The 25,967-nt window shown below is 36.5% G+C and overlaps 1 protein-coding gene across 2 annotated transcripts in view; it reads right to left on the bottom strand.

Annotated features, from left to right (window-relative positions):
- The window catches only part of PARN (poly(A)-specific ribonuclease), a 62,268-nt gene that overhangs the window by 34,949 nt on the left and 1,352 nt on the right, over nucleotides 1–25,967 (bottom strand). The window contains exons 4-19 of one of the 2 annotated variants that reach the window (XM_086472859.1): nucleotides 24,314–24,381; nucleotides 24,138–24,219; nucleotides 23,337–23,397; nucleotides 22,463–22,628; nucleotides 22,188–22,253; nucleotides 21,397–21,435; nucleotides 19,416–19,458; nucleotides 18,694–18,774; nucleotides 16,501–16,557; nucleotides 15,347–15,424; nucleotides 14,139–14,182; nucleotides 13,624–13,666; nucleotides 11,833–11,908; nucleotides 9,855–9,965; nucleotides 9,701–9,770; nucleotides 2,745–2,800 (exon numbers count right to left, since the gene is read on the bottom strand). In XM_086472859.1, coding sequence (XP_086328985.1) covers nucleotides 2,745–2,800; nucleotides 9,701–9,770; nucleotides 9,855–9,965; nucleotides 11,833–11,908; nucleotides 13,624–13,666; nucleotides 14,139–14,182; nucleotides 15,347–15,424; nucleotides 16,501–16,557; nucleotides 18,694–18,774; nucleotides 19,416–19,458; nucleotides 21,397–21,435; nucleotides 22,188–22,253; nucleotides 22,463–22,628; nucleotides 23,337–23,397; nucleotides 24,138–24,219; nucleotides 24,314–24,381 — 1,141 coding nt within the window. The remainder of the gene's footprint in view (nucleotides 1–2,744; nucleotides 2,801–9,700; nucleotides 9,771–9,854; nucleotides 9,966–11,832; nucleotides 11,909–13,623; nucleotides 13,667–14,138; nucleotides 14,183–15,346; nucleotides 15,425–16,500; nucleotides 16,558–18,693; nucleotides 18,775–19,415; nucleotides 19,459–21,396; nucleotides 21,436–22,187; nucleotides 22,254–22,462; nucleotides 22,629–23,336; nucleotides 23,398–24,137; nucleotides 24,220–24,313; nucleotides 24,382–25,967) is intronic. The other variant, XM_086472860.1, reaches the window with a different exon arrangement.

The raw sequence follows: 25,967 nt of genomic DNA on the forward strand, positions 1-25,967 counted from the left end.
AAATAGGCCTCTAAAACTCAAGATGCTAACCTAAACATGTCATGAAAATAGGACACAGACTTCCAAACGCACCCATCTTCTAAGGAAGAGACTGCAGCATGAATTCAGTTACGGTATTAGAACAGTAAAAAGAAAAATCATGCTTAATGAAGTTGGGGTAAATAAGTTTCATAAGTTTTGTTTTGAGTAACTACTTGTTTTGCTCCCTGTAAGTAAACAACTTAGTTTTTCAGCTGCAAAAACAGAAAGACCAGAATGTGACCCTGTGGTAAACTATAACGCGGTATCTAATTCGTTGGTCAACAGAACCCATGCAGCTCAGAAAAGGGTAAATTTTTCACGTGTCTGGTCATATTGGCTGAAACAAAATTGGCATTAGAGAGAGGTATGCAGGAATATAGCCTTTTCCAGACGAAACTGTTTTCCGTATTAAGGCGTTATAGCTACCAGCCACTTGTGCTTTGCTTGGAAGTGCTTTAATCTGTTTTGCTCAAAACAAGCTGGGTTAGCCTGAGTTTATCAAAAACTCCCTGCTAACAAATTACAGATTTGCATGAGCACCTGAGCCTCAGACTGGATGGAGATACAAGTAGAGGTAAAGAAAGCAATCCCTTTGCTTCACCTTTGAGGTGAAGTCTCATTCCTTAAATGTGCTACTTCAAAAACCAAAAAACACACAAAAATTTTTTAAGCACCAGAATTCAATTTTTTGGGCACTATACAAGATAAACACCAAAACCCGACAAGTTGTCTTAAAAAGCCAATGAAGATCAATTCATTGCTGTGTAGCCTGTTGAACAGCTAGCAATTTAAAGGTTTAAGTATTTGCAATCCAGCAGTACAGAATTGTAACTGTACCAACTCCAGTTTCAGATGTTCTAACAGCCTTTTTCTATTGATTAGCAAGAATAGACTACTACTAACGCTCCAGTATCTGTTTATTTTTTAATTCACTTTGAATCCTGTTAAACCTCTATACCTTCTACCTACTCAGGTGAGAAATATTGATTCATATTCTGCTTTGCAGTCATTTTGTGCAGCAACTTCACTCTTTTTAAAGGAGTTTTTAATACACAGTAACAAAAGAAGATTGTGAAAGTCACTTTCACATATTCAACATGATTTGACCTAGCATATGTTACAGAACTCCATTATTTCTGGAAAAATTGCACAAACCTGCTATAACACTACAGGACAAACTGACAAACACAACAAAACTTACGACAGTCACCTAGTTAGCTGCACCTCACTTTTTTTTTTTTAATAAATACAGTCTCCAAGTGTACTACCACAGAAGTGTGGCCTTATACTTTGCACGGCTTTACTTTTCTGCAAAAATGCCCCCTACAGACAAGCAGCCACCACACAGCTTCCTCAACCTACAGTAGCGTCTAAATCTCAGAACAGAAATAACAGTTTCTAAATCAGCCAGCCAAGCATGCCACCCTAGATGCACTTTCTGTTTTGAAGCTTAGAAAGTCTTGGTTCAGATTCTGCTGTAACATCTGCATCAGTCCGCTCTACAGGAGTGGCTTTCAGATAGAAGAGACAGACTTTCAGAGGCAGACTCTTTTCTGGCAGCTCTTCTTGGCAAAGTACCAAAACAATCCTGTAAGCTGGCTAGGAAGTGAAAGTAGCATCTTTACAGCTTAGTAGCTTTGGCATTCTCTCAATGACCCAAAGTATTTATCCATTCTTCCACTCAATATCAAACAGCTGGGGAACGAAGTATGCAACATGATTAGGTAACCATTCCAACAGGTCCGCAGAGCCAGAGCTCAGTGATCTGATCACCTAACTGCATTTAAACTTAAATATACGCCCTTACAGCATTTATTTTCCTCTCCAGTAGTTACTTCGATCTTTCCAGAACTCCATTCCGTTACTATTAAGTTGGCATCTAACTAAAGGGTCATCCTCCAGTCTGACCTTTCCAATGCATGCAGTGCAAAATGCCTCCACATCAATATTGCTTCCAGACAGGTATCATTAAAATACTTGTGTATATGACTTCACAGTATAAAACAAGTTTTCATCTAGTCGAGGACTAGACTGACCTCCAGGGCTTCACATTTTCGTAAGTCAAGACATCACTGTTAACACTCATCCAAAGTCTTCTCCCTCATTGTGTAATGGCCCATAACAGTAAGGACCTTTATATTAGTAAAATCTTTTCATTTAAATGCATTAGCAACTTATTACAGCCCCAGATCCATAACCTGAAACAACTTTCAGGTAGTGTTTTTCCATTTATGTAATCATAATCTCATGTGGCAAAAGAATTCTGCTGTTTTGATTGAAGTTAAGTAAAGGTACTGATGCATGCAAATTGTGAAGTAAAATGGCCAGAAGATTTTCAGAACCATTTGCATCCTGTATTTACTGCTGGGGTGAGGGGAGAGGGGGAAAGTGTTAAGGCCTCGCTTTATACATTGTATGGTATGTAAGAATTGTGACCCAAAATAACCACAAAGCTGTTAACTTCATACTCTGTTACATTTAGTTACAAGAATTTAATCTGTTCTAGTCAATTCCCTTTATAATGCAGATTCTCTGGTCAAAGTTGAAGAACTTACAGTTTTACTATTTCATTCAAAAAAAAAAAAGATCAATTGACAAGTGTCTAATAACCTAAACACATCTGATGTCCCATGCTTTAGATATATGATAATTAATCTTTACACTTCCACCTCCAGGAAATTTGTCAGATTGATATTAAGACTACAATGAAGTAAGCTACTTACAGTCTGGTCCTTCCAAATTGAGATATGGTATGTCCATTACTCTCATAAGAAATAGCCTGAAGCAAAATAGAAAAGGACCATTAGCAAATTTCTGCTTAAAGACCTTTCAATAAGCTTTCCTTTTTATGGTTTTTTACATGTTGCTTCTGAAAAAGGAGAATTACATCATCCCAACCGTATCTTAAACTATATTAAAACAAACAGACCTTTTAATTAAGTCCAAACCACTATCTAACAACCTAGATTTAAAAAGTTACTTGGCATCATGCTAGTAATTCTACTTATTCAACAAAACAAGAACAAAGCAGCCCCAAACTGTTACTGCCAAAACCAATTAAAACAAGTGGGGAAATGAATAACTAGAAAGTAGCAGTCCTGTGCAGTTAAGAGCCAGTTACATGGTCGATAGAGCAAAAGCCATCATTCTAAATACACATATACTTTCCCACTCTGAGCACTGCATCATGCTTTAGACAGAATGGATCTTAAAACCCTAAAACTGCAAAAGCTATCATGACACTTTAGTGGAGATAACCAGAACAAGTCTTTTGTCCTTTAACATGTAACTGAAGAGTTTCTCGAAACATTCAAGAAACACTTTCAATAAAAGCTCATATTCAGCTGTGAAAACTATTTCCCTCCAAAATATCATAAGTAGACTAAAATTACATCATAGGTATAGATGCCAGACTGCTGTTACAAAACATTTGCTGTGTATAGTGTTCACTGGAGGGCTGAAATAAGGTTCTACAATGCTTATCAGATTACAGTTACAGTATTCAACTAAGTAATAACTGATATAAACAGCTAATAAAAACATTTTAAGCATACAGACTGATCTGTAATTCCCTAGAAGTTCTTTGTATCATACCACACTCACTGTTAGTTTCTAAGATTTTGAATGTTAGGTCCTTATGGCTATTTGTATCACTGAACAGTCTGCTGGAATGCAGTTGATAACTTGCCTCTACTATAAAAACTTCAGAGAAAGGAAAAAAAACCCAAACCACTGGGGAGAAAACGGACTATATGGCAGGTTCACATGAGAGCCAGAGGGTCTTCAGAGAACTGGCGCCGGTTACAATACACACTGTCCCATCTGAAAGGAGGTTGTAGTGAGGTGGGGGTCGGTCTCTTCTCACAAGTAACAAGTGATAGAAGAAGAAATGGCCTCAAGCTGCGCCAGGGGAGGTTTAGATTGGACATTAGGAAAAATTTCTTTACTGAAGAGAGTGGTTAGACACTGGAACAGGCTGCCCAGGAAAGTGGTGGAGTCACCATCCCTGGAGGTGTTCAAAAAACCCTGTAAATACAGCACTTCAGACATGGTTTAGTGGGCATGGTGGTGTTAGGTCAACGGTTGGACTTGATCTCAGAGGTCTATTCCAACCTAACGATTCTGTGATTCTATCTAATTTTTCTACCCGAGTCTCAGGGAAGATACGGTATAATGTGCATTGTGCTCCCCTGAGCACTGCAGAACCTAAAAGGAATTTTATCAATTAGAAACATCAGCATCAATTAACTTTAGAAATTTTAACAATTCCAGCATAGCACTAAGTAATGAAGATATTTCACAAAGGAGCCAGAGTTGTTTTTTATGTTTACCTTTAGGTACCATACTCCTGTAGCCTTGGCTTCATTACAGCTATCTGTCTGAACAGGACAGGATTGACATCTTGAGAATAAATCTAGCTTCAGAATACAGCTTCCACAAGGAAACAAGAAAAAAAGGTCCTTACTCTGACAGCTCCTAGAGATCTGGGGTAATACTGACAGGACATGCAGTGCTATTACTCAAAAAAGAAACAAAACCAAAAAAACCATCCACCCAGAAAACAATGGACAGGAGACACAGTGATCAGGCCATAAGGGTATCTTTTAGGAGATCAAAGAGAGGGGGAATACAAAGAGGGAGTGTGGGACAAATCTTCCAAGGAGGAATAGAAGGGAGGTTGAGTATATTCCATCTCTCTTGTGGCAGACATCAGGCAGGTTCATACCACCATCATAGGGCACCTAGCTGGGCAGAAAAGAACTTGTAGGTCTGGGATCTATGCTCTGCTAGTAAGCTAGACTTCAGGCTGTCAAAAGACGCTCAGTTCCATTTATTACCTATGATTGTGCTCATGTCTTCACCTGAAATACTGTCAAATCTCACTGTTAGTAGAAGCCACAGCCTTCTTTGGGCTCCAGTGCAGGGGATAAACATAACCTAAATATACAGTATTTCAGCTAGTCAGTAAAAGCTGTTTAGTCTTCACTGGATGAAGGTTGTCCATCATCCATGCAGGACAGCAAAAGTTTAAAAAAAAAAAACAACAAAAAAAAGGCAGATTTGATTTAAGTTGAGCTATCTGAAGAAAAAGCTTTCACAGAAGTCTTGGAACCAGCTACTTTTTAAGGTACTCAGACTACCACCTTAGTTTCCTAGGTAGCAGTTTTCATAAAAATAAAGATGAAGTTTATGAAATATAAAACAAAAACCTCTGGGAAGAATACTAGTTAAGCTGCCCTCCCCAAGGTTTATCATGTAAAGGAAAGCAATACAGTGACCAACAGCAACAACACACTTGTCAAAAAAATGCATATACCTGAGATTAATTAAGATCAGGTTTTTATCCTCTGAGACAAATCCTACATTCGTTTGGTCAAAGAACTATGTCTCTAAACAGCACATACACACACAAACCGCACACTCCCTAAAGAGATAGTATAAATACTAATTTTCATATTGTGTACTTAAAGTACATTACACCAGTAACTGCACCATGTAGCATTACCTTACACCACATGGATTATGAACAGTTGCAGCATAATCCATATTTAAATATCAATAATTATGGTTGTAAGATACCTCATCTATCTGGAGAAAACTTAAACTAATAAGGTTGTTCTGTATGGAACATAAAGCCTGCTTTATATTAAATTAGCTAGATTCATTAAGTTGTACCTATGACATTCCTTTTCACTATATTAATTGACAATTATTTAAAAGCTATACTGACCAAGCTAAAAAAACCCACGTTATTTCCTACACTGTTTAGAGGCTACAGCCAGATCACATGGTCAGAGGACAGCGGTCTATTTCTCAATATACAACAATATCCTAGGAACTCTGAGGTATTTTGAAACAGCCACTTGGAAGCAATTGTTTCTGTGGCAAGTCAAGTAAAATAATGAGAGCAAGGCTGTGATCACGCCACCTCACAGCAATGCATAAGTAGTCTCGAGTAGTCAACATTCTTTCTCTGCACTGAGCTAGGATGAAAGTTTCCACAGCTGTGTGTGATGAATTGTGTAGAGAAGCTAATCCAGCTGAAAGAAGAGAAGGCATCTTTTTAAACCCAGATCAATTTACCAGTCTAGCTCACATGTGGCTGAAAAGCACAAGGACAGCAACTGTTTACTCCTATACTGCGATCAAAAAGTTATCAGTCAAACTGCAGAAAAGCACGTTGACCCTCTTTTGCAATAATTTTGCAAAGAAACTGAAATTAATACAGAAAAGTAGAGGGATAAACTAACTGATTTGCAATACATGCCAGAGAACCTAGCTCCGTGATGAGACATCTTCCACAAATATAGCACAAAACCAAGGTATTTGCACCAATTTCAGCCTCTGATATCCCTCTGTGTGAAAAAAAATATTTCTAAGGTAATTTATATTTCTATAGACCATCATGTTATTCAGCTCAATAAAGCATGGTGTTCTCATTTCTCTACACCTCTTTCATCCCCTGCCTCCAGCTACATCAAAAGAAAAAAAAAAAACCCACAACATTCAAACAACCCAAGAGATCTAAAATAACGTCATTAGAAGTTCGTGAGGGGCTTGTGGGTGTGGGCAGGGAGACATGGAAGAAGAGAATAGACAGTGCTCTAAACAAAACAGGTCAAAAAATCAAATCAAATCAACTCCAAAGTATATAACACAATTCAGCATCCAAATCATACATAAAAGAGTTTAGATATTACAATATAAAAAGTCCCATCATCTCAACTCCTAAGTGTTCATCAGGTACTACTCACAGCAGATTGTTCACATGAACATGATTTTTCATAGATGTTGTATATACAATGAAGCACAAAGGTTATAGAAATGCATCTCCAGAATTCTTGGCTTATTGAGTTGTTTGTCGTGTAAGTTACTGCATTATGCCTAAAAGAGCCAAACAACCCTAAGGCAATGTCTGTTTTTAATCAGTTCCACCCTTACAAGAAGTTGAAACTAAAGATCTTACCTACGTTCACCATTAACCTATATGAACATTAACCTATACACAGGCCACCACTCTTGAACAGCAAGGCAGGGAGTTCTGTAACTTTGCCAGCATAATGAAAGAGGTCAAAATAGCTACTGAAAAAAGTATTATCTTCCTTCGAAGGCTAAGTTTGTGAAAATCGAAGCTTGGTTTTTCAGTTTTAAATTTACTCCCACTATTCACATTAGTGACAAGTGTATTCAAACAGAAAATATTTCCAAAATCCTATCAGTCACACCAATCATGTAAAAGTTTAATCTCTAAACTATATTTAAATATTAACACCTAGTATTCAGAGATCTTGAAATTAAGACTTTATAAGCAACCCAAAGAATCATAAAGTGGTCTGCTTTAAAGAACATTTTCAAGACTACCTTGATAATAGTTCAAACTGAGAACATTGCTTCTAAATAATCGCTTTATAGTAAACTACTCTGTTCAGCTCCTTTTAGGAAACACTTTTGTGACAGTATAACTTTCATTTGTTTAGCTTACTGTTTGCATGTTGTAGTTTGTGTTTTGCTTGAAGAACATGACTACAGCACAAAGGAAAAGGTTTCCTTGTTCTGACTGCTGCCCACAGGATCAGGTAGAACTTCTGGAGGAAGGAGGAAGATAGTTTTTTTTCTCCCCAGGAGGAAGAGAGGATGCTCAGCTAGGGAAAGCTTCTAGACCACAAACTAGAAAAAACTAAATGTATCAGGAACCTAGCTGGCAGCCCAGAGCATACCTGCAAAAAAGCCCCAGAAGCAACATACTTCCTAGGGACCTTAAGACAACTATGTAAATTGCACAGATCCTGGATGCTACTTACAGGTGCTAAACAGACCAAGTGCTGGAAATAGAGATCTGGTCTGCAAGGACACACTGAACAAAGCAGAAGACTTGTTCATTTAGATATCTAACAGCGCTAATTCTGACAAGTACTTAAATATTTTTTCTTTTTTTAAAAAAAAATAATTAAAGAAATGGAGCTGCCTTATTCTGGTTTGTTATTTTTGCATTACAGTAAAAAAAATATATTTAAAAATATAAGCCTTGGCCTGCTCACTATAAGGAAAAGGTGAGACAGTCTCATCTCTAAGCTCTGGCTGAGGTGAGGTGGCAGGTGCTAGTTAGAATATGGCGAAGCTTCTAAGATCGTGTGAAAGTAAGACATGGCAAGTCTTCCAAGTTTCCATGATTTAAAAATAATATATAGCTTTGCTGAAACAAGAAGCTACTATTTCTGAATAATAACAGAATAGATAAACTTTCTTTTTTTCTTGTAAACAGTAATTTTCAGTTCTTGCTTAAAAAGCAAGCTGCTCTCCCTACAATTTTTTGCCAACTTTCCCTTTCGTCAGGCAGTGTTAACTCTGAAGCAAGACACAGTAGGCTTCCTCTCAAAACTTCAAAATGTCACTGTTACAGGAATGTCACATTTGAAGTACACAACTTGAAAATCTTAAATTTAACATGTTATTGTGACAGTTTTAGAAGTTTCAGTTTGTACTTGTTGCACACATGCATCTCAAGAAACAACTGAAAGCACTTTGGTTAATGATTGAAAAAACAATCCCCTCAACAGGCATCTGCTAGTTGGCGTGTGTGTGTGCTGGTGCTACTGAAAACCACCCTGTGACAAATCCTATCTTAAAATGACATTATGCTGATCAATTCTACCACCACCTTCCCATTCAAATCAAGCAGTCACTGCAGGTCCATCCACAATCTAAGGAATGTACATAATTTATAACATCTGCTAGAATATATAGTTACTGCCTCACATGTCTCAGTGTCAAGAGAATCACCTAACTGCTGTCACTATAGTAATTTGGTTTCCAGACCAATGAAAGCTGAAAGCCATTGACTGTGATTATTTCCTCATTTGTGTGGGACATGTGAAGCTAAAATAATTAATTTTGCCAACTCCTATACAATAGGGTTTGAAAGGATGGAATTTCTCCCGAGTTTAAACAAACAAACAAACAGACTAAAGCACTAGCAGCTTTTTAGTTTCAACTCCTTTCCCTTTATGTGACAGATTATACTATCTTTAGAAGCTTCATAAGGTAGAATCTACAGATTAAATATCAAAAATTTGTTCAAGTAATTTCAATGAAGATCCAATTCAAAAGAAAAATACCGATCATAGCATCGTCCCATAAACTACTAATCATGTATGTTTGTTACAATTTCTTAAAAATGGGTTACCTGATAACGGTAATACACTAGCTTTGTGTTATCTGGATTGATATTACAATAGAGATATTCTAGTTCTTCCAGACTGTTTAGCGTACTCAAGTTTTAACTATCACCAGTTTCTGACAGTGTCCTACAACATAAAGAACACCTGAGCAGTTTTTCTTCAGTTCCACTACTCCCAAAGCCTACTCCAGAAACAATTTTCTAAATTGTAAACGTATTCTCAACACTGGCATGAACATGGCCATTAAAGCAGCCCAGGTACTCTTCTAAGTGTCCTCTGACAGGTTAGCAGAAAGTAAACCATTCCCTTCAGAAGAAAAGGTATTTACTTCACAAACTCTGGCCTCTCCGCAGCGCTACTAGTGTGAACCAGAAAGCCAATCAAAACTGAAGTGTAAAGAAAAATGCAGTTAGCCGTTGATTCTGAGGCTAGAGATACATTCTAAGCTAGTGTTAATACTTTCATGATTCAGCAGGTCTTTTAATACAACAACTACTTACTTGTTAAAAAAAGGTTCAACGAGTTTCGATCTGGCAGACACATGGTTTTTCGGAGGACTGAGGAATGAACCTGAGGAACGAAGAAGAAATTCACTATGTAACAAGCAGCTACAGACAGCACTAAGGAGAAGGTTTGAAAAGACTACGCAGATACCTAGGAAATTTGCCATGGAGATGAAGCACAGTCCAGTAATGTAAGCATCATATCCTGCTTCATGAAGTTGTTCGGAAGCTGTATCGTAACTTGGAAACCCCTCTGCACTTTCTGAGGAGAAAAAATAATTTGTAAACAGATTATCACAGAAGTTAAAGGCAGCCCTGTATGCTTACCCACACAGTTATTTTGTCAGAGCATAACATCATTTGGGTAACTTCATACAATTTCCAGAAGTTCTGAAAATTCAGAAGTTCTGAAAAAAAGCATAGTTTTGTTTTGTATTTTTAAATAAGATTAGGCTCCTAGGACAGAAACTCCTTCCTATTAAAAAGTTATTAATTCACAGACCTACTTAGCCAAAATGGAATATTAATTCTATCACAATGACAGCAGGATTCCCTACACAGCATACTTTTTTCCTCGCTGTCTTGCACTTGAAAGAACAGACGCTCAGACTAATTGAAAACTCTACTATTAACCTGTTTGCTAACCATCTGATTGACCTATGGTCAGATTTTTCAATGATGAAGATGGAACTAAATGATTAAAGGATGTCTTTATTGGTGTTCGTGTGAAGACCTTGAGAAGTATCCCTTTAATCACCTCTGTGAGTGGAAAACTCAATAGGGACTCCCCTGAAAAGAGGAAATACTAGCGTAACTTATACAATGGAAAAATGTAAGCATAAATACTTGTTATATTTTGTAAAAAGAAATTTTAATCCAAGTTTTACATGTAAAACTAGATCAACAAAACATCAGACCTTTTTCAGATGAGCCCTTGTAATATTTATTTAAAAAATAAAGTTGTCTGAGATTCAGGCAACGTTAAGTTGTACTGGCTAAGCTGAAAAGGACATTTCTTAGTGCTTAACTTTTTTTTTCTTTTTTTAATAGATACGTATCCAAAAGAAAACATAAATGAACAGTTAACAAAAGTATTTCAGTATTTTTAAGCCTACTTTGTTTTAGATGTTCTGAACCACATTAATCATCTCTGATAAAATACTAACACTTCTGAGTCAGTTAACCATTATGGTCATATTTTGCTCAAGAAAAAAAAGAACTGGTAAAATTATTATTTTATATTAAATCAGAAAAAAAAAATAGTACCTGACAGCTGCCACATTATGTTACATCCTGAGAAGAAGCTATAGATCATATGCCACCAAAAGGTCTGCACGCAATTACTGTACACTCCACATGTATGGTACTACATCGGCCTAGGCACCAACAGCTCCTGCTCACTGCCCATCTTATTATCTCTCCTGTTACTACAGCTTAAGTGCACCTGCTCTGCACATTCGGCAATGTAAAAAAGTACCACCATCCTGGTTTTGATTAAGTATTGAGACTTTCCCTTCCAACATACTCTACTCTTCCAACATACTCTACTCTACTCAGCATTGCCCTCCCTTTTCTAAATCAGCAGCTTAAGAAAAATTCCAGAACCTTAAGATAAGCTTGCCCTTTCCTTAAATATCCTTTCATTCACCTCAAAGCAAAGGAAGCTCTAAATGAACTTCAATAATTTCTAGAACACACACAACTAGTCACTATTGTGTAAGTTTTTTTGGTTTTGTTTGTCTAAGTGCCTATTAGAGTGCTCTGGCGTTGATCTGAAGGACAATAATAACCAAATGAACCAGTTTTAAAACAATTTCAAGTTACTCATCAAAAATCAACCTGAAAACAAAATGTCATCATTAGAAAATAATGAAACTGCTGTTGAATGAATACATCCATTCTTCTATTATCTGAAATAAAGTAGAAGGATTCCTACTCACTTCCACTGACAGTTCCAAACACAACTGCACTATCCGTATATTGCTCACGTTTACAGTCCCTTTCATCAAAACACTAAGTATTAACAGGGTAATTTACATTTCAGACAAAGAACAAAAATAATCAAAATGCTTATTTCTTCTGAAAAAGAAAATCATTTCAGAAATAAGACTGTTTTGATATATCCTTACCAACTTTGGGAGGGCTGAATGGAATCTCTTTTAAACGCTTTTCCAGTTCTGCAAGGGATGTATTATTAATGATCTCCTGCAAGAAAAGACACCATTGACTGCCAATGCCAAGCACATATTCCCTGGAAACTAAAATGAAATACAATAAAATGAGTATTTACTGCTGCCACCTTGTGTTCTCTAAGGATTTACACATAGCTTAATTTAAAACTAATACAACAGAGAAGTCTGCCAAGTTAAGTTTTAAAAAGTTAACTTGCCTCGCCTACAACATAATGAGTCACAAACATTTATTAACACTTTTCAGAATTCTTGATGATGAATTATGCCAAGGTAGTATTTCTATTTGAAGCTAGTTTCATGCACAGTACGTGTGGCAGGGAAAAAGGCAGCGCAAACAGCACGGTAAAATTTCCTAAATATTGATCCTAACAGTTGAAGGCATTCAAGGTGAGTACTGAAGCGTGCTTGCTGACTGGACATTCTTGAACAGTTTCGTAAGTGTAAATATTGCTGATTGAAAGTAATACAAGGATAGATAAAGAAACCCAACTATCAGAAAGCAGCTCCTACACTTCAGCTTAGCTGAGTTGCATTACTGAATCTATATATGTCTATATAAAATGTCACAAAAAGATATACAGATTATTAATTTCTTCAAACTAAACTGCTTGAAGTTCTTAATCAAATATACTTTCTCAATTAGTACAATGGAAAAAACATGCAGAATCAGCAGCAAGAGAAAACAAAAATTCTCGCACAATCTTTCTTAAAGTTGTCTGAAGTTTCTGAGGACCAAATTTCCTTTGGTTCTAAATCGAGACAGTCATCATCAAGTCTGCAGTCTGAAAAGTTATCAAGAACTCAGTACAATGAATAAGCTCAAACGATGCACTATATTGGCATTCCAAAGCACCACTTGATAACACAAACATCTACTGTAAAAATTACAAATATCAACACAACGGTACCAAACATAAAACCCGTGCAGGATTATTAGTTTTCATAAAACCTCTATTCTTACAACAGCAGTATGCAAGACAAACCTGAAAATATCTACTAAGTATATTTTAATGAGATTTTCTGTTATGCAATGCTATAAAGTCAGCGAAGTATGCAGAAAGATAGATGCTACTTCAACAGCATGTTTCTTAATTAATTCATTCCAAAGGCACACAGGAAAGCAAGAGACTATGATCACTTATCTCAATACTTGTTTGAAAGAATAAAACTCACGCTGCAAGAGGTTTTAAGAGAAACCTGTAATTTTTTTTCTCCTGCTGACTACCCACTGAACAGGAGGCCACAACAGAACCTAATGATGATGTTCAAGCATCTTTTTCTAGACAAATCTAACGCAGCATTCGCAATATTCTAAAGCTTTGAGTATACAAGTAGCTTCCAAGCCCTATTTGGTCATGAGTAACACTTGCATTTTTTTTTTTTTCTCCTGAGGAGATATGCAGTCTTGTGCTAATTTACAAAGTAGAAAAAAAAAATCTGCTAATCACATATTAAGCAGCAAAAACTGTACATATTTTGGAATTCAAAGCTGCTAAGTTACCTTAAAACTGCAACAAACACAAAAGTCACAAGTACAAAAGTAAAAATTTGTATTATAAAAATTTCATAAGTTTAGATAAGGGGTTAAGAAAAAGCATTCTTTTACAAAAAAGGAGCATCACAGAAAACATTGTTAGACGTTTTTCTCTAAAAAAATTAATTTGTTCCAATATACACTTAATGCAAACTTGTATCTTCAAATCATTCTATAATATTATATTAATTTACCTTAAAAGGTTGTGTACTTGCCATCAGTTTAGTATCCAACAGCCTAGAAACAAAGTAAGATCTAAATAAGTTGCAATTGAAGAATGCCCATTTTGCCATATCCTCAAAAAAGTTTTGGTTTATTAGCCAGGAAACAGCAGTTTCACCCTACTGAAAAATTACTCTGAGATCTCAGAGTGGCCAAAACACTCCTTGGCCTTGTTCGGCATGATAAAAGGACAACAGCTAAGCAATAGCAAGAGATGCAAACAGTAAGTAGCAAATAAATCTTGTTCCAAATACAGCACAGATTCAAACCACCAACGACCATGCACCAAAGCTGTATTTTTTGCCAGGAAGCAGAGCAACAGCACTGCTCTTCTGAAAAAGAGATGCTACAGAATACTTTAAAAAACTATATTCATCTAACTTGTTCACAGTTTTTCCAGTAAGAGCTAGGTTACGGGGCTAGGACAAACAATACCAGCTTGCTAAAGCAACACTAAAATAGTTGAAAATTTTAAGTAAGAACTTACCGGGGAAAGACACATGATGTTACTTCCTTGAACTCACTTAGGTCCTAATTTAACATTAAACCAGAAGATAAAATCCAAATAAGTTAACTGTTTATCAGTCTCAGGATGATAGACAGCAGTAGTTACAATTATCAAATAAGCTTCTAAAATCGAGATACAGTGACTGAATTCTCACCTCGTAAGAGAAGTATTTGTCAGCATTACCATAAACACCACCTGCAATTACCTAGAACTAATTATTTCTGATCTGTCTGTGATTTGTGAGAGGTGCTCTATCACCTCCAATACCCTATCCTATTACATAACCTAGACTACCTCCAACTCCAGCTGTGTTAACAGTTCTACCAAATTTAATAAGTCAATGGAATATAAGCAGTCACTTCGGGTGGAGAGTTGACTGGCTACAGGTTTAATCTTCCAAGTGTCCAAAGTACAGGAACAACTGACAACTGCTTATGCTCCAACTCCGTCCAAACAGGTCCCAGACGTCTTTCTCCCATCTCATAAAGTCTTTACCATAACACCCACAAGCCCTTGAGGATTGCAAGCAATATAACCATCATGCAGGCCATCCTTCCCATGAGACCTTTGGCTTCTTCAGACAATGTCCTCAGTGCCAATACATTGCTTAATTTAACTTAATTCTTAGACAACTGCAGTCATGAAGTGTTAGACTGCCTTCCTGCAGTCATGAAAGTATGCTCCCTCCAATTATTCAGACATTCCACCTCTTCAGCCCAACGAACATCATCCTGCCACAACATTTCTCATCATTCTGTAGATCGTACTATATTATATGAAAACACATATTCCCACTCTCCCACACACAGAGAGAAAAATGCCACACAATAATGCCGAAGCTCCAAACCAGTATCTTAACAAGTCAGTCAGTTAAATTTACCTGCCATTATCCAAGCAGTTTCTGAAGAACTAACAGATATGAGCAGAAACCACAATTCAATTCCAATGTTTAATTTGAACATTTTAAAAGTGCAAAGGAGAAGTCAATCCAACTAAGCCTTTCTACATGAAAATTTAATAAAATAAGGCAGTAGCCCAGAAGTAACAAGTGTTCTTTTTAAAATACTTTTCCGTTGCTCTAATACACTGTCATATGCATCCATTCACAAGAAAGTTTGGAAATAAGACTGAAGACAAACACATTAAGGCATTTCTTTCATCACCTGAACACTCGGAAGATTACTTACATCAGGTAGGGGACAATAGAACTGGTGTATTGTGTGCATAACATCCAGTAGCATATTGTGCCCGATAACAAGCTTGCCCTGTGAAAAGAACATTAAATGTCAGTTACACTTCCAATCATGGCCACTGTAAGGGCAACACGTGAAAAGCATCTATCCCAAATGCTAGCTGAGGACAGCCGGGAACAAATAGAAATCTCCCGATTTGCTCTCTGCCTGCCCCACAGACTCCTCTATTCTCCCACAGCAGCCACTTCCTTTTCCTCTACTCCCAACCATTGATCACAGCCTTCAGCAGCAGCTTGAAATGCTGAGAAGATGCACTAGAACAGCTACTTAAACTTGGTTTCCAACTGCAATCTGTTTAAGAGTGAAGTCAAGAGATTTCTCAGTCCACTACCTTTTAATTTACAACTTTTACAACAACCCACAATATTCTCTGTACAGTTGTAACATACAGTAGTTATTAGGGGTGTGCTCTGGCTTCTCACAGTGCAGAACCTTTCATGCCAGATGTTGTGTACAACCAAGTTCCTTCTTGGAAAAGTACAAGAATTTTTTTTAATGTTTTAAAATGCTTTCAAATGTTTCCTGCATCCTTCCATTTGCTAGACAAAATAATATGCATATATGTATACTTTTTTTTTTCCCCCTCTAAACAGCAGACTATAACAACTACATGAAAATAATTGGGCTGAAGGGGACAGATGTAAAGCTATAGCTTATTTTAACTATGTAAGTAGAAGAGAACCAGATTAAGCCTTTAACTGCCAGGAAAACAAACAAACAAACAAACAAAACAACAAAAAAAAACCAACCAACAATCTTTTTGGGACAGAGAATAAAAGTCCTCAAACCTTACTTACTGAAGAGAATCTTGTTAAGAACACTAAGAAATTGGTATTGTTAACTTTTACAGATAATGAGGTTGTTCAAGTCATTAGTTTAAGAGCTTATGTAACCTACCCTACCCACCACTGTAAAACATGAAGCAACATCAACTTCAAGAAAAACAAATAAACAAACAAAAGAGAAGCCACTCTAACTTGTATTTCATCTTACCTTCCAAAATGTAACAGCAAAATAATTGCTTCTTTGAATTAATTAATTTTGGGGTTTTTACAACCAAAGGTACATTAAAAATCATGTTAACTTACAGAATTAGCAATGGCATGAACAACTCTGGAAAATCCTACAGCATCATTCAATTCTTCCTGTAAGCAAAGATTCTGACATTAGTGAAACAAATACAAATATTGTCAAAACTGTACCTGCAAACTGGCAGACACACCAGCTTGGCTCAAACTGTTTCTCAGACACAATCAATAACAGACCACAGAGGAAATGTCAATATTTGGAAAACACACGAGGTGAAAGCAGGATGCTGCTGACAGAATTCCAGTTTTATATGTAGCTCTAGTTCACTGCAAAGTAGGCCAAGTCACAAGCTATCGTGGTGGGCTGACCCTGGCCAGAAGCTAAACACCCACTCTGCCTTTTGTTCACTCTCCTTTCCTGGGGGATAGGGAGGACAACAACAACAAAGGAAAACAAATTCAAAGGAAGGCAAAAGGACTCGCAGATCAGTACACACCAGTTTAGTAACAAAAGTAAAAGCTGCATGCACAAGCAAAGCAGTAACAGGAATTCATTCACCACTTCCCAGCAGGCCGATGTCCAGCCGCTTCCTGGGAATCAGGGCCTCAGCATGCTTAAAGGCAGCTTGGGAAGACAAACACCATAACCAAAAACATACCCTCTTGCCCACCCCCCAGCCTACTTGCTTTTGGGGAGGGTGGAAGAGAGAAGAAAGCCTTGACACTGTGCAAGCACTATTCAGCAGTAGCCAAAACACTTGTACGGTATCAACACTGGTCTAGCCACCAATGCCAAGCACAGCAATATACAGGCTGCTACAAAGAAAGTTCACTTCACCCAACCACACCAACACAGCTCTGGTCGGTTCATTGTCAATACATTATCTTCAATAGTGCTCAACAGCTATGAGACCGGAAACAGCTCAAGAAGATACTAAAATTAAGCTACATAACTTCAGCCATAGTTTTTACATATATTGTATGTATGCAACGTGTATGATGAATCCTGATTGTTATTTCTATTAAATCAGATTGTATTTTTATGCTAACATTGAGACTGGGGAAGATACTTTCTTCACTATTTATATAAAAAAAAAAAAAAAAAAAAAAAGAAGAAATATTACACAACTACAATAATTTACAAATAGAATATTATATAATGAGAGTCACATATTTTAAACTGACTCAGACTGGTTTGGGCAGATCTGACTACAGCATTTATCTTCATTTCACTTAAAGAAATTTTGTGTAACAGATTTTTCTTCTTCAGGTCTAGGGAAGTAGTTTCTGCCTTGCGTTTTCTGTCTTTGTTCAACCAGAAGTAAAATTCAATATAAACATTCACTATTATTTTAGTTCAGCTTTGAATGCTACTAGTCAGAGTGAGTAATACACCTATAAAACTGTTTCAGAAAAATCTACTGTAGCAGTAAATTGTCCCTAACTTGCCTTTTGGAAAAAAAAAAGATGTCACATTAGTTGAGGTCTCTATTAGATACCTCTTTCCCCTCTTAAGGGGCATTCTGCATGCAAGTATTTGCTCCACCCAAATTTACATTATCTTGACACACATAAGCACATATCACAGAAGCGTGATCAAGAATTCCCACAATTCAAGTCCTATGACTTCTTGATACTTGTGTCAGACTCAGTAAGCAAAATATGGAGTCCCATAAACAATGATGCCTGAACATACCAGACACGACCTTCCAGTCAACTTGTTACTACAGTCGTCATGTGCAGCATGTTTCTCTCAAGAAAAGTCAGACGACATATTAATTGTACAGGACATGTTAACAGGACATGTACAGGACAACCAAGAACAAGCAAGTTTTCTAACAGACTGTGAATCCAAATAACATGAAAACTTGCTTGAGAATTTCTGCAAGACTTTTTGCAATGGCTATTGTCATGTATCCCTAATAAATGCAATCAACTGATGTTTCCTATTACTAGACCATGCTTCTCTGATAGAGCAGATTCATATGAGGAAGAATTCACTGCTCCAGAATATTGGTTCAGTATTCCACAGTTACTCATTCTTTAAAATTTTGTAGATTGTCTTGCAACTCTTCCTGCTCTACTGCGAAGCCTAAAGTTATCTGGTAGAATTTGGAGGATCCATTTCAAGACAACAGCCACACAAAACGGAAATTCCACCAAACCCTATCACACAATTTTGCATAGCTGATTGAAGTCATAGATTCTCCCCATCCCTTTTTCACATAAGCGAATGAAATGGAACTTATTTACCTGTTCTTTTGCTTGTTTCTGCTGTTCTCTTCTTTTCCGTTCTTCTTCATTTACCTTACTAATAACAATATATCTCTCCTTCTAAAATCAAAAACGTATAGTTTGAGGAATGACTCTGAGAAGTTCATATTTAAGACCACTGCAAGCTTCTGTAAATTTATATTGGAAAGAAAATTAAGTCATACCTCAGCAACAGTTACCGGAAACATGACTGTTTCTACTGTAAGCACTACTTCATCACCTACTCCCAGAAGCCTACTTTAGAAAGCTGTATTAGACTCACTCACCAAACCTAACATTTACTAAATCCACTTTTTGCTTTTGAGGAAAGGTTATCAGCATTTCCTTGTAAATAGTGGATTTCAAGTATCTTTTGAAGCAGAGATTTGTCCTAGGAAGTGAGGATACAGAATGTGATACCACTATTTTTCCTCTAAGATCAAGATCTACTTTTCACCAATATTGAACGTCAGATCCACTACATCTGAAAATACCTTTTAGTATCCTTTTAAAAAAAATAATAATATTAAGCCACATAAGCATATGCTTACGCTTCATATATCGGTCAGATTCCATGTTGAGAAACTAGTTCATTGTATTCCATTTAAAATGTTTCGCATTTCGCTCAAGCTAGATCCAAAAGTTAGGAGAGTTGCTAAAATTGAGAAATACTATTTCCTTTAAACAGAACATACGTCACAGGCAGTAACATGCCTCGTTACCTTATCTGACTCCAGAGTTTCAACATGGATGCCTTTTGGATACCTACAGCAAAACAAATGAAAATCACATATAAGTAGTTACTAATTTGGCATTTAGCATACTGAAACCACAACAGTGATTTGGCAATTTCATGTTTCATTATAATTATATGTATTAAGGGCAAAAGAAATATTAGAAGTTCCTTTTTAGTTTAAAATAATGGAAAATCTGAAGTTAAATTGGAGGCTAGTTAAATTGGCCTCCTTACATTACCTCACAGTAACTAGCACAAAAATGTATTTTCTTATGCAATTTCCCATCCTATTGCTATGGAACCTGTAACTTCTTACGCTAGTAATATTAAGTAAACTTCATCTAGATATTTCAAGACAATCTAGAATCTCTGCTTTCAAGAAATCCAAAACGAAAACACCGGTGAGAAAGTTCTCATTTACTTGCAGCCACAAGACAGCTTCTTTGGTGATTGCATGCTTTTAATGTGTCACTTATTCTAGGATTTATAAACAACCCCGAATGTCCTGCTAACAGTAAGCTCTAATAGGAAACACTAATACAAATGTTGTTACTTCTGCTACTCCTTGCATCATTCTGCCACAATCACTTTTAATTACCTGGGTACTACCACACACAGAGCCACAGAGCATCCAACCAACAGCAAGGTCAGAGAATATTGTCTTTCACTGCTTAACAAGTAATATTCCTCTGATTGTCCTATTATAATAAACTCATCACAATTATTAACCACTGCAGAACCAGCATGTTTCCTTCATCCTCTGGCTACTACTAAAACTAGTATTAGAGAACACAAACTAGAATACTATTGTGTCCTCTCCACCCTGACTTCTCACACAGTTTGGAGCCTAGACCTCACTTTCAAGCTGTTTCATGTCACAGACCTTGGATGCATCAAAACACTGTTGCCCAACAGAACACTTCAATAGAGAAAGTGACCTGTGAAGAGTTCAGGACGCAGGGGCAATCAATAACCCCACTGTCTTCTGCTTTAATTATCTCCATGCTAACGTCACAACTTTGCTTTCTCTCACCAATATACACACACAATGTACACAGCTGTATACACATAAAGCAACACAGCTGAACCTCAAAAAAATACAATTCATGAACACACTCTTCCATCCACTGAGAGAAGATGCAAGAATAGGTGTCAGACAAACATGACACTATGTGCTACTGGAAGCTATAGATATTCTATCAACATATTAAAAAATTCACACAGAAGTCTTGAAAATATGTCTCTCTCTCAATTAGTTCTCAAGCTTACTTCTTGAGATTCCATTTTATAGAGAGAAAGTTTATTTTATCCACTTCTAGCATAAGTAACAGAATGCCAGATATTGTTGCAACACTGAATCAACTAAATGTACAAAAAAATATTTCCACTATATTTTCCATGTTTCACTAGTGCAGTCAGAACAATGAAAATTTCATCTCCACAGCCTTACAGTTTCTCCTAAGGACTTAAGGGATATATTTAGAGAAAGATGAGGGATAAAGTAAGCCAAGAAAGGAGAAGAAAATTACGACTAGAATTATGATGTTTAAGTCATCAGAAATGCTTATACTTGTCATCTAACAGAAAACTATACACATACCAGTACCTACTATGGAACTAGTAGTTTTTCAAGTAAAGCCCACGATCCGTATAAGCACATGCACTTTCTGTTCACTAAAATCCTGTCAAGTTCCATTTGTTACATAATTCTAGGCTGTGCTGTTCTATTCACAGAATTTAGACAGAAATGATAAAATAAATACCAAGATTTAAAATATTCAAATGAATCATCACAAACCAGTTTAATGCAATTCATCTCCAGAACATTATATAAGCCTTCTCTTAAAGGTAAAAAAAAAAAAAAGTCTAAATGAATCACCTTTGAGGTTAAGTAGATCAGATCTTACCCAGATTTCTTATCAGAAATACTAAAAATATATAGTAAGGCGGTATTACCAGTAACTTACTTCCAGCTCAAGGTCTGATAAATTAATTTCCTCTGAAATCTAAAATCAAAAGAGAAGTGTGTTACTAATACTCCTCTTCAAAAAAGTAATAAAGTTCAGTTAAAGCCAGCTCCATGTTCATTTGTAGAAAGATTAAGTCACTGTTACCAGACCCTATAGGCTTGGAAGGGTTTTACTGAATTCTGATGTTCAGTTGCCAAGCTGTAAAGGCATTCACACCATTTTGTACAGTTATCCACATATCTTCTCATAAGCAAATATTCTGTTGTCCTGATTACTGAATATAGATACAGTGATGTTACCTTATGACCAACTTCACCATGTTCTAGTATTTCTAAATTTTTTTTTTTTTTTAAAAAAATAACCATACTCTCCAAGCATCTGGACTCCAAAGCTAAATATACTTTGGGAAGGAGATGCACTAAAACCATTTTCAATACACAGTGTCAACTATGAACAACTGATAGCTCAATCGATTTAAGAAATTTGTTTATAAAATAAATATCCAAGACTTACGGAGCACTTCAGCAACAGCAAAAGGAGGCTCACATACGCAAGACACTTCCTGGCTATACTTAAATCTGTGGTCAGTACATGCACAAGTTATGGCTCAAAGCAGAGTATGACATCCACATAAAATACCACGTTTTCTGAATGTTCAGAGATTAGTCAAATGTAGATTTCGCTACAGTTAACTCAAGTAAAGATATTATTCTTCCTTGTTCTTCTCCTAATTCTAGATGGCCCAAATAAATACTTTTTTTAGAAGATACGTAATTTCAGAAACTGACCCTGTACATGGCTCCAGTCGCAAACTTTCATTTTCTTCATTCTTTAATAAGTCTTCTATCTGTTCCCTGGAAGAAATAGATTATTTGCTTCTATACCTGTTTTCTTTTTAGGATGTTTACAGGTCTCCCCAAAAGACAAAAAAACAATTCATAATGAAGAGAGAACTACTTCACAACCAGTGAAATAACAAAAATAGCTTCAATATATGACCATGTCGCTATTGTTTATGTTTTAGTTTCAACAACAGCAGAGGATATTAAACAGTTTTACTTACACTACTTTCTCAATGAATTTTTTCTGATCTTCAGGAACTGTTACAGGACACTTTGTGGCATTAGGAGAAACATATGACAGAGATCCTGCACCATTGGCCTGAGAACGTTTTTCATCATATTGTTCCCTTAGCTGTCTTTCTTCTTCCTGATTTAAGTATGGAATTCCTAAAACAAAAAAAGAGAAACAAAGACATTTTAAAGCTCATCATAATTAGAGACAAATTAGGGATGCATGATTTAGCAAAGACTTGTTACTAACCAAGCATCTGCCAGTGTCACACCCCTGAAGGCTCAAAACATACCCTTCCCTTTCACTCATCTGCTCTAGACCCCATTCTTCACCTGTGTCAATACAGGCTTCACCCAGTACATCCCCGATTAGCTGGTACCATTGGACTCTTACGAGCTATACACCTCATCTGCACACGGCATCAGCTTCAGGACTGCAGAGCTGCAGATCACAACCACACACACACAAGCACTCCTCTTCCTTGCTCTCTGCATCACCAACAACAGACTGCAGCAGCTGTATCATTACAGCATACTGATACCTTTTCTAAAATGTTGTTACTGATCTATTACACAGCTATGTAACTTGTTTATCTATTTACGTTTAGCCACCAAACCAAAATAAAGAGCCAAGCACTTATCTAAATGAGAATTCTATTCTGTTGTATCTATACAATGAATTTTTGGAAAGGGAGTAACTACCAGCACAATTGTAGATCAGATAAGAACAATACTAAGAACTTCATTACATGTTAAGAGAGTATCACGAACGGCCACCTTTTTCTTTTTGCAGAAAACGAAGAAAGGTGTCATCACAAATTTTGCAGACATTGGAAGAAAGAAAAAAAAGCCTAAACAACTCACCGTTGCGAAAAACTTTATTAAAATCAAATCCCTGGTTTGCTAAAAAATCTATACTTGAACTCTGCAACAAAAGAAAACAGTTTCACAATTGGCATGAGTATCTGTGGCATAAAAAGATCAATTCGGTTATTTTTACACTTTTTAAGAAATTATACAAGTCCAAAGACAAGAGCAACCACATTTGTGACCCTAAAGAAGCCACAGAGAGTTTAGGCTATGCTGGTTTTGTTATTTATTTTCAACTTCCATAATACAAGGACAATAAATACACTAAAGGGATAAAGATGAATGAACAAGCTATGTGGAGAAAGAAAACTAAAGAAAGCAAAAAGCGGTTCAGGAGAACAAATCTGAGACCAGAAAAATGCTGGCAATAGCTTGGGAAGCAGTGCAAGTGAGATAAGCAGATGGGAATAAAGGACCAAACGGAAAAAGCAAGGGAGCAGGAAGTCAGACAAGAACAGAAGGGGAAAAAAAAAAAAAAAAAAAAAGAATAATCTAGCCAGGTTTGGAACATTATCTCAAATTCCAGAAACCACACAATGCAATAAAATTTAAAAACTGAAGTCAAAGACGTTCCCTTAAAGCTCATTTTTAGGGATTGCTCCTAAGGGATGCTTATTTCTTTTATAAGAAAAAAAAAATCAAATCCCAGAAACTTAAGTTTTTCTGCCTTTTAAGCTGTTAAAAGAATCAACCACTTCTCCCTCTACAATGATGTAGTTTCCCTGGCAATATTTTTTAGAAGCTTGCTGCAAGTATACCTTAACCAAACAAAATCAAACTTGTTTTTCTACTAACCTGACAGACAAACTTGACATCTGGTGAACTTCTGTTAAAGGGTTTTGGAAAAATATAGAAATTAAATGACTTCATTATATACCTGTGAAAAAGATGAGTTGCATGTCAATACAGTTTATCAATATTACCTCATAAATTACTCAATTAAGAAAACAAGGAATAAGAGAATAACATACTTTTCTTCTGTGTGGTCGTACTTAAAAGTGCAAAGGCCAAACTGAAAGAGCAAAAAATCCATGGAATGCTGGAAAGGAAAGGAAAACTTTGCATGAGAATAAAAAAAATACACATTTAAAGATAACCGGGATGCATCCACAATAAATGTGATTTCTCTCCATTTCAAAATTAAGCAAATCTGAACCTTCTTAACTAAAGTTCGTTCTGTTAGTAATTTTGAAGTAAACACATCAGAGTTTTTAAACTAGTTTTCATACCCATTTAATCATCTTACTATTGCCCGAAGATGATTTGTAGTATGCACTTCCATTCTGTAAAGGGACAAGAACTGAGGGAAGTCCCTTCCCTCTCCACCTGTTGCTCACACACAAGAGATGCTGCATCTAAAGCAGCTGTCAGTGCCCTTCTCAACATCCACTTGCATTCCCCATGTGCGAGAGCAGGCTGTGAGGGACACTGGCTGTACATAGTTTTCAAATACACGTAATAATACATTTCATATTCTTCTAATCCACATGCCTAACAGTGGACAATGTGACAGCACAGTCACTAGACATTTTATCATCATGTCCTCTAGTATTTCACAATTGGTGGATCAATACTGGATAGGTTTTTAACACCACTGCAAATGTACGAGAAAATAAACAAGCATTGTGGTCTCACTGAAAGATTCATTCCTCCTGAGAGCTGAACACGAATTTTAAACACAAAGAACACATAAGATTATTCAGTTCTATCATAGGGAAAAAATAACGGGTGGCAACAGTACATAGGAAATTAGTCCTTGTCTCTCATCTTTGAGTATAAATACCAAAAATAGCAAATTAATTTATTAGTGGGTAAAAGTTAAGTTTTAAGAAGGTGACAACAAAGAATTTGGGGCTAGCTTCCAATATACCAGACATCTTAAAATGAGCAAGAGACTGACTGTGCCTGCAGAGCCTGAATTGTCAGCTACCCTGAAGCTCTCAAAGGCTCATATCCAGCCAAGTAAACAGAACATGGCATCCTCTTGTACGCTCTTCAGAAACTGGTCTCTATTTTTATTGTCTCCTTTAGTGTTTGGGGTTTGGTTGTTTTGTTGTGAGATTTTTTTTTTTGCTTTTTTGTTTGGTTTCCTTTTACCTACAGGCTCCTCTCCAGTTTTTGTTATTTGTTGTCCTGGTTTCTCAGCAGGAGCACTAAACCAGTACTTCCCTCATCCTGTGATGCCTCTTAACATAATATTAGTAAACAGTCTTTATTGATTCTTGGACACTTCAGGAAACAGCATGGGATGAGATGCTTAACTCTCCTATGGAAAAAAACCAACAACCCAAACCCAAGTCCTGATGTAGTTTCTCTGTCACTGAATTTCTCTTACCCAGTCACCTTTGAACTAATAAATTTGAACGCTCGCACTCCTTTAACAAGTTCTACACTTCTACCAACTCTTGCATGAGGAATCTCATCTGTCTCTTCTGACCATGACCTCTGCAAGTTTAATGCAGCACTAATTCTCTTCTTAGTAGAGACAATGAAACAAGCAATCCCCATCTGCTCTATGTAACTCAATTTTACAGACCTCTGTCATATTTATCTCTGTTGTCTCCATTCTGAACTAAGGAGCTCTAACATTTTCCCAGCATTTTCACTTTAGTCAAGGCAAACACT

Source organism: Leptosomus discolor, chromosome 14 (genome assembly GCF_034619465.1).
Source record: "Leptosomus discolor isolate bLepDis1 chromosome 14, bLepDis1.hap2, whole genome shotgun sequence".
Taxonomy (NCBI): domain Eukaryota; kingdom Metazoa; phylum Chordata; class Aves; order Leptosomiformes; family Leptosomidae; genus Leptosomus; species Leptosomus discolor.